The sequence below is a fragment of the Gymnoscopelus microlampas genome, assembly GCF_963454915.1.
Source record: "Gymnoscopelus microlampas genome assembly, chromosome: 5".
In the NCBI taxonomy this organism is placed as follows: Eukaryota; Metazoa; Chordata; class Actinopteri; order Myctophiformes; family Myctophidae; genus Gymnoscopelus; species Gymnoscopelus microlampas.
Genome location: NC_139942.1, coordinates 15,485,677 through 15,495,002, shown reverse-complemented (window position 1 = coordinate 15,495,002; position 9,326 = coordinate 15,485,677). Strand labels below are relative to the sequence as shown.

The following is a 9,326-nucleotide window of genomic DNA, read 5'->3' as shown; positions in this document are numbered from 1 at the left end:
ACATTGCTAATTTCTAGAGCCTTATGTCATATTACGCTACGTAAATATGTGAAACTTTCCCTCTAAGATCTTGTGAAAAACTTGAGAATATCCATTTCCATTAGGACAGAACGTTTTTACTTGGCGTTTAACCACTTGAACCCCAGAAATTGAATCCCTATAGAATCCCTATATATCCAAAAATAGCCGATCTACAAGCTCACAACGTGCCACAACGTGCCACAACGTGCCACAACGTGACGCGTTGTGAGCTTGTAGAGCTTGTAGCCACCCTCAGTCCAATATGTGCTATTTTTGATCTAGAGGCAGGGCTGGTGATTGTTTGCATGTGTGTGTGCGCGTGCACGTCTGTGCGTGTGCGCGTGCTTGTGTGCGTGCGTGTGCATGCGTGTGCGTTTCCGCGGCTAATCTCACAAACTACTATAGGGCATATTAGTGGCGGCCATTTTGTGGTGCCACCGATAGAAACCCCATCCAGTTTTCCCATAGAGATTTCCGAAAATATTTAAATTAATTATTATAAGCCTGAAACCAAGATATCCAGGCTCCTGGTGAATCATGACCATAAAACATTTGATTGTTTCCAAAACTATTTGAAAAATCACACCCTGTGTGAAGAGAGTGGTGCCTTTGATGAGCTTCGTATTGATGTTGTCATCAATGTTTGTTTATTGGACATATACGGATGGACACACAGACAAAGTCAGATATAGGAGTGGTTGGCACCACTCAAAAACACAAAAAAGGGTATTTATGAAATCTAGTTTTGTAAAATAGTTAAATATTCAAATACTTTTTGACTGAGAATCAAATGTTTTATGGGCATGATTCACAAGGAGCCTGGATGGCTTGGTTCCAGGCTTAAAATAATTTATATAAATTCTTTTTTTTTTTTTTTCATCTGTGGCACCACAAAATGGCCACCACTGCTATGCCCTATATGCCCCTGAACAAGGAGCTCAATCCCTGAATATTTATTCAAACATCCTCATGATGGCAACAGCCACTTAACATTTTGGCCTAATAAATCTGCATGTCATAGATTCAAAATGAGTTTCTCCTGGATTCCTTGTATCATGATGAAACAGCCAATTCCATACCGTTAGGCTGCAATTGCTTTCCACAATTAATGCAGACGCTGATCGGCTCCCCCACTTTTCGGTTCCTGCAAAACGCCCACCCAGTGCTTGGGGCTATACCGGTCTGCAGAAGACACGCGATAATGTGAATCGACGCGACCGGGATGGTTCACCAGACTGCTATTTTCCCCCATGGCTTCCTTAGGTTCCGACGGCTGCAGCCCACGATTCACACAACCCTGGACAGGCCACCAGGCCTGCCGGAGATACACGCTCCGTGGAGCACACCTTTCTTGTAAACAATATTCTTACTTCCCTGAGTAAAAAAAAAGAAGAGAAAAAAGAAAAGAAAATCCCAAACAATTTCAAGATCAAATCGATCAAGAGGAATTCACTGTATTTGTCGCATTCACACAACATGGCTACCTGACACCAGCTGTTGCAAAGATTGTTTCACCTCAAAGTGAAACAATCCAGAAATAAAGAACGGTGATATGTTGGAAAGCAATGTTGGATTTATGACCGCCACACACATGGAATTGTCACCTTTTTGTTTGTGAGGGGATTTGTGAGTTATTTGTAATTCAAATACTAAACTAAACATTAAAAAGGAGGAAGGGGCATGTTTGAGGCCAGCCAAGTATATTTGTAAAGCACATTTCAACAACAAGGAAATTCCATGTGCTTTACATAAAACATTAAGCAAAAGAAACACATCATAAGAAACACATATTCGACACCTATCCGTGTTCTACCTGTGCGAGGGGTACAGTCAGAACACGCTGGCTCCCTTTCATGATTGACACATCTCATTTCTCCGCACCCTAACAAGCACTTTGCTTTCATTCTTTTCAGGCACGGTGAGGGGGGGGGGGGAGCAAATGCCTGCATAGTTATGTTATGGTCGTGAGGTTTTTGCCCTGGCTGGGCTAGACCTTGGCCATGACCTTGGGGTCCAAGCCGCTGGCATTCTGGATCTCGTCCCGGGCCGGGTGGTCCGAGGACATCAGATCCTGCTTGGTGGAGGGGAGCCGCTTCTTATGGTTGGCGTCATACATTGCCTTGTTGTAGAGGAAGACCCCGACGATGGCTATCATCATACCCAGGAGGTTGATGTACGTGACAGGGTTTCTCAGAAACAGCAGAGAGATGCTGATAACCATGAGCCCCTTTGTGGCGCTGGCGACAGCGTAGCTCAGAGGACTGACAAGGTTCAGCACGATGATGGCGACGACGTTCTCCACCAACTTACAGAAACAGCAGGCCAACACCAGGAGGGAGGTGCCGCCCCAGCTGGAGATATCCAACAAGTCTCCTTGCACCAGGAAAGTTGGCAGGTCCACCAGGAGCCAGGTCGGAACCATGAAGAGGGCGGCGTTACATTGCAGGATGTTGATCAGCCTCAGGGGATGAATCCCTGTGTCTCTGAGCACCTTTTTAGAGAAGACGTTCTGAAGGCAGATGCAAAGCGTGGAGGCCAGGGCGCAGACCATTCCGGTCAGATCAAAAGACAGCTCGGTCACAGAGGCCAGCACCACTCCTCCAATGATGGGGATGAGGGACACATACACCTTAGTCACCTGCTTCTCCTTCATGAGGATTCTCGATATCAACACGGCCCATATTGGCATTGTGGCTCTGACGGTGTGTGCATATGAAACCGTCACCTTCCAAATGGTGAAGTGGGATAATAAGGCTGTGACATATTCCATGAAAGCCAGTGGGAGGATGTTCAAGTAGTAGTATTTGCGGGGCAGGTCCGCCTTCGGGACTCCCTGTGCGTGCAGCAGCGGGGGAAGGAATGCGATGATGAAGAACAGATGGGACAGGGACATGGTGACGGGGTGCGGGAACCCGTTCAGGATGGTTTTGTTGATGATGTTGCCCCCGGAGCTCACGCCATACCAACACATACACAGGAGAAATATGTGGATCCATTCTCTAACTAGATGAGATTCCATCTCAGTCATCTTCCAGGTGGCTAAGGTGTGGCAGTGCAGCAGTGGCTCAGGAGGTAGATTGGCAGTCTTGGAATCGGAAGGTTCCCGGTTCAATCCTTAATGGCTGCGTGTCAAAGTGTCCTTGAGCAAGACACGAAACCCCTAACTGATCCCAATGAGTAGGTCTGTGCTCTCCTTGGTTCTTCCAACAGTCAGTGTTTGGACGTATGTGTCAACAGGGGAAAGTTAATTACATTTGCCATTTAACGATTATATAGTCTCTTCATTATGACATCAAAGAAGTGACACGGTGAGTCTTCACGGGTTAGTGATAAATCGCTGTTCATGATGACATCACAGTAGTCATGCGTACTTTTATGGTGACGCTTCATCACATGGTTTCACACATCAATATTACTGTGAAACTGTTTCAGAATGTCTTCCTCTTTATTTATCTTTTAAAACTAGTGCAGTACCCATCATTCGCAGGCAACAGGTGTCATTCTTAGTAATACCCCCCGTACTGCCCCCTCCAGTACCCAGTCTGTGTGTCGTGTGTCTCCATTTTATGTCTCCACCGGGGCTCAGCGTAACCTCATCTCGGAGCTATCGTGGAGAGTGAGGTTCCAGACGGAGCTAATTCCCAAATACGGAGATGACTGATGTCATAGTACTGATGTCATAGACTGGCCTCCAAGTACTGACAACGTGCCAATACAAAATAGATGTCTGCCCTCAAGTTATCTTTCAAGAATCAAGAGGGATTTATTTGTATCTCACTCATATAAGTACAAGGCGTACTTTGTTGGTCTGCTTGTGTAAGGAGAAACAGATCTCTGAAGGACAAACCATGCATGTTAATATTAAAGAGGTTCTGGCCCCCCTCCGTCTCATAGTCAAAGAACAGGGGGATGTGGTGCGCAAGATGAAAGAGGAAGGTGCCCCTGATGTAGACATCACTAAAGCTGTTGCTGAACTAAAAGCAAGGAAGAGAACACTTGAGGCCAAGGAACTGGCCATGCAGCCCAAAGATGACATTGTTGATAGAACCAAAATGGAGAATACTTTGAAGAGGCGATTCTTCTATGATCAGGCTTTTGCCATCTATGGAGGTGTGAGTGGTCTGTATGACTTTGGGCCTGTGGGATGTGCTCTGAAGAACAACCTCCTGCAGGTCTGGAGGCAACATTTTATCCAGGAGGAGCAGATTCTGGAGATTGACTGCACCATGCTGACCCCAGCGCCTGTCCTAAAGACGTCAGGGCATGTGGACAAGTTTGCTGACTATATGGTGAAAGATGTTGAGAATGGTGAATGGTTCAGAGCTGACCATCTCCTTAAAGCCCACCTCCAGAAATTGATGTCTGATAAGAAATGTTCTGCAGAGAATAAGGCAGAGATGGCAGACGTCATCACTCAGATGGACAACTTTACCCTGCAAGAGTTGACCGACCTTTTCGTTAAATACCATGTCAAGTCGCCCACCAAAGGAAATGACCTCACTGCCCCAACATCCTTCAACCTGATGTTTCAGACATCCATTGGGCCAGGAGGGAATATGCCGGGCTATCTGAGGCCTGAAACCGCTCAGGGAATCTTCCTCAATTTCAAACGCTTGTTGGAGTTTAACCAGGGAAAACTTCCGTTTGCTGCTGCACAGATTGGCAAATCCTTCAGAAATGAAATCTCTCCCCGTTCAGGACTCATTCGTGTCAGAGAGTTCACCATGGCTGAGATCGAGCACTTTGTGGACCCCACTGAGAAGGTCCACCCTAAATTCCACAATGTAAAAGACCTGGACATAATGCTGTTCTCCTCCAAGGCCCAGACCAGCGGCCAGTCAGCCTGCATCATGAGTCTGGGTGATGCTGTGGACAAGGGAGTAATCAATAACTCTGTCCTGGGATACTTCATTGGAAGGATTTACCTGTACCTTACTAAAGTTGGTGTGGCCAAACATAAGTTACGCTTCCGTCAGCACATGGACAACGAGATGGCCCACTATGCCTGTGACTGCTGGGATGCAGAGACCAAAACCTCTTATGGTTGGATAGAGATTGTAGGGTGTGCCGACCGCTCATGCTATGATCTGCAATGCCACGCCCGGGCTACAAAGGTCCCTCTGGTTGCTGAGAGACATCTGAAGCAGCCCAAAGTTGTAAATGTTGTACAGTTTGAGACCAACAAAGAGGCCATTGGCAAGGCTTACAAAAAGGATGCTAAGCTAGCAATGGAGTACCTTGATAAGGTGTGTGACGAGTGCTTCATTACGGAGCAGGAGCAGCTGCTCAGTAAGACTGGAGAGTTTACCATTGAAACGGAAGGAAAGTCTTTCAAACTCACAAAGGACATGGTCGGTGTAAAGCGCTTCCAGAAGACACTGCATGTGGAGGAAGTCGTTCCCAGTGTAATTGAGCCCTCGTTCGGCATTGGCAGAATCATGTATAGCATCTTCGAGCACACATTCCATGTCAGAGAAGGTGACGAACAAAGATCGTATTTCAGCTTCCCTGCCACTGTGGCTCCATATAAATGCTCTGTCCTTCCTTTATTTCAAAGGCAGGAATTTGTACCTTTTGTGAGGGATTTATCCCAGGCGTTGACCAAAAGCGGTGTGTCTTACAAAGTGGACGACTCCTCTGGATCCATTGGGAGGCGCTACACCAGGACGGATGAGATCGGAGTGGCTTTTGGCATCACCATTGACTTTGACACAGTGAGCAAGACGCCCCACACAGCCACTCTGAGAGACCGTGACTCAATGACACAGATCAGAGCCGAGGTCAGTGAGTTGCCTGAGATGATCCGAGATCTGGCCAACGGCACCTTGACTTGGGGAGAAGTCTGTGAGAAGTACCCGATTGTTGAAGTAGAGGAGACCGGAAAGAAGGACACCACTGAAAAATAAATTCACTCATCTATCTGCCTGTCAGGCCTATGAATACCTATTGCCATTTTCAGGTTGGGATCCCAATTTTATCCAATCAGGATAGACAACTCAGACAGGATACAGATTAAAGAAGTGAAATTTGAAGTGTTGACACAAAGAAATGAGCAGACAAAATTGGAACTGGACCACAAAAACAAAAAGAAGCTGATAAATGGGTACTCTCTCCTGATTGGCAGAAGTTCTGCAACCCACCTGAACATTTATCATTATTTATTTATTTTATTTTTACATTAACCATTTGAACCCTAGTATCCCTATTCTGGGGTGAACATTCGTCTAACATAGCAGATCGTTGTGCGGCCTAGTTTATTTACTAAGTATTGAGGGTTTAGGTGGTTTAAATGTCTGAAAATGCACATGAAGCTGAATCCAACACATTCATAGAAATGATATGTAAACACAAACAAACAAACAAAAACATTGATGATAGTTCTGCTAAACAAGTCTATGAAGCGATCTATGAAAACGTTGAATATGCAACAACTTTAAACAGTATGTGGTGGGGGTCACTACTTACCTAGGGGATCTTTGGCCTGAAAAACATTGAAGACTCCTGGTGTAAGTCTTATTTTCAGATGAATGCAGCTTATTGGGTTTTGCACTAAATCAAGGGTCTTCAACAGTTTTCAGCCTGTTGAAGACACCTGCACTAAATGTCTCCTGTCTATCTATAAATCCACCATATACAGTATCTGTAACAAAGTAGGTGTATTCTCATCCTTGTGCCTTACATGCTTTCAACAGCTGCTATAATAGTTTTGTCAATCAAAACGTTCTGTACATGTGCTATGATTTTGTGATGTGGCGGTGTGCCGAGGCATACTGGTGTAATGTATATAATAATAATCATCATACATACTGCATTATTATTGCAAATACAAAGGCAAATTCAAAAGCCTAAAGAAATATATCAACCACTTTTAACCTGTCATCCTTATTTTTGGTAGGCCTAGGTGAATTTATTTTTTATTAAATTGTTATTTTAGTTTTTACATTTTACCACAAAATAGCAAAAACAGACGATCTACAAACTCACAACGCATTGTGAGCTTTTCGCTATGAATACAGGCGGCACGCCTGTATTCATAGCGAAAAGCTCAGATTTTGACTCAGATTTTGACTTGCCCATTGGCGGTAGCCCGGCATTGGCCAGACTCATAACGTGGATTCACTCTCACGTTCCTCCCGTGGAGGAGGAACTTGTGAGTGAATCCACGTTATCAGTCTGGCCAATGCCGGGCTACATTGGCGGTGCAGATTGGGCACAACGTTTAGAAACCACTAGTGTACGATGTGGATCTGTCATCTCTTGCGAACAGTTCCCGCCCTTCAATTGACGTTCCGCTCCTTCGTGACGAGGTTGGAGCAATAGCTCTGGATCCTCTGTACGATGCTGTGGTACTCCTTAGCAGCAGGCGAGTCGGGTGCTTCGCTAAACAACGACTTCCCCTCATCACAGCTGCGTCCTATCAGGGGGTCCAGCGGCACTTTTCCCAGCAGCGGTAGGTTCAGGTCCTCGCACATTCGCTCGGCGCCCCCGCTGTTGGGAGGGAAGACCTGCGACTCGATCTTGCACTTGGGGCAGACGAAGCCGCTCATGTTCTCCACCACTCCAATGATCGGCAGCCCGACCTTCTCGCAGAACCGGATCTCCTTGCGCACGTCCTGCAAGGACACCTCCTGGGGCGTGGTGATGATCACGGCCCCGTCGACGGCAGCGGAGCCGAGGTACTGGACGATCGACAGGTGCTCGTCGGAGGTGCCGGGGGGCGTGTCGATGATGAGGTAATCCAGCTCCCCCCAGTCGACGTCCCTCAGGAATTGCTTGATCATTCCGTTCTTTTTGGGTCCTCTCCAGATAACGGCGTCGTCGGGACTGCTGAGCAGAAACCCGACAGACATGACCGCCAGGTTGTCCTCCACGTACACAGGGGACCAACCGGAGCCACTCTGATGGACCCGTTCTCCCTCCAGACCCATGATCCTAGGGATAGATGGGCCACATATGTCCACATCCAACAGCGCCACCTCCTTGGTGCCGTCGCTGGACAGCGCGTGAGCCAGCTGGGCACTGAAGGTACTCTTGCCTACTCCACCTTTGCCCGATAACACCAGGATCTTATGCTTGACCGTTTGCATTTTCTCCGCTATCTCCGCTACCGCGGGGTCAGTTGCTCTGCCGGCCCCGGCGGCGCACAGCGTCTGGTTGGGACAGCCCTGACATGAGGAGCCCTTCCCTGCCTGCTCACTCTGGGTGCCAGGACAGTGTTCTGGTGCGTCACTCGGAAACTCTTCCATGCCTATGATATTTGGTGTATGTACGGAACTGTTTAGGAGGGTGCCACCCAGCATGTTTCTCCTTATATAATGTAGGATTGGTGGCATCAGATGGTTTGGTCCAGTGACATCAGCAAATATGATGTCACTAGACCCAACCACCTGGGGAGGATTTCATTTGAGTATATTGTGTTATGATTCTTAAACTTTTTAATTTCAAGGACCCCCAGTTTGATATACATTCGGCCACAGGCCCCCCCTTTGATACAATGTGGGACCCCAGTCTACACTATAAGATGTGGGATGGCTGCATACGGTGAAGTGCTGCATTGGTGGGTCCTCAACCTTTTTTGAGCTCTGGACCACTGGCATGTTTTGAACAATCCTCAAGGACCACCCCACAATAGATATAATATATTGTATAAGAAGGCATAACAGTCATTTTGAAATTAACATTTAACATATAGCCTTGGGACTCCTGAGCCATGTGAACTGTAGGTCCGAAGCCTATCTCCTGTTTCTGTGGCGTGAGGCAGCTTGATGTACTGTACAAGTACAGCCCCGAGCCATGACGTACAAGTACACCGCCTGGACATGGCGCAATATGTCCCCGGGACTTACCCCAAATCCAACATTTGATGCTGAGTGTCAAGCAGTGAGTTGTTGGATCCCATTTTTATAGTCTTTGGTATGACCTAGACTATTCAGTCTTAGGATGGACACTCTAACCACAATGTCACTGAGCTGGTAGTCTCGCGCAGCCAGACAACTATTTCAAAATCTCCGAATGCTATATAGAGTCTGGAACTACACCTCCTGAAATCCGAGAGAGGAAACTGGCACTTCCGTTCACGAAAATATATTTTTAAATATCTTTACATTTCATTTTCTAGTTTCCATTTCTGCTAAGCAGCAAGCTAAATAGACTTAAATGATTTTGATTTATATTTGGATAAATTTGCGCGACTAAAGACGAAACGGAAGTGGGGTTTATATTTTAATCATGATCAGAGCTTCCGAGTCCCAGACTGTATGACCAGAAACGTTTGAAAATTGTGGGAGGCAACAGTCTGGCCACGC

The 9,326-nt window shown here is 46.6% G+C and overlaps 3 protein-coding genes across 3 annotated transcripts; 1 reads left to right on the top strand and 2 right to left on the bottom strand.

Moving 5' to 3' along the window:
• Positions 1-2,008: 2,008 nt before the first annotated feature.
• On the bottom strand, positions 2,009-3,049 carry LOC311044939 (solute carrier family 35 member E1-like; the record flags this gene model as incomplete). The annotated part of the gene is made up of 1 exon (XM_084056751.1): positions 2,009-3,049. The coding sequence occupies one exon, from the start codon at positions 3,047-3,049 to the stop codon at positions 2,009-2,011; it is 1,041 nt and encodes a 346-aa protein (XP_083912877.1).
• An 820-nt stretch (positions 3,050-3,869) lies between these two features.
• LOC311044938 (glycine--tRNA ligase-like) lies at positions 3,870-5,927 on the top strand (the record flags this gene model as incomplete). Its single annotated transcript, XM_084056750.1, has 1 exon — positions 3,870-5,927. One exon carries the CDS (start codon positions 3,870-3,872, stop codon positions 5,925-5,927), a length of 2,058 nt encoding a protein of 685 aa, XP_083912876.1.
• A 1,371-nt stretch (positions 5,928-7,298) lies between these two features.
• Positions 7,299-8,267, bottom strand: LOC311044937 (cytosolic Fe-S cluster assembly factor nubp1-like; the record flags this gene model as incomplete). The annotated part of the gene is made up of 1 exon (XM_084056749.1): positions 7,299-8,267. One exon carries the CDS (start codon positions 8,265-8,267, stop codon positions 7,299-7,301), a length of 969 nt encoding a protein of 322 aa, XP_083912875.1.
• Positions 8,268-9,326: the final 1,059 nt, after the last annotated feature.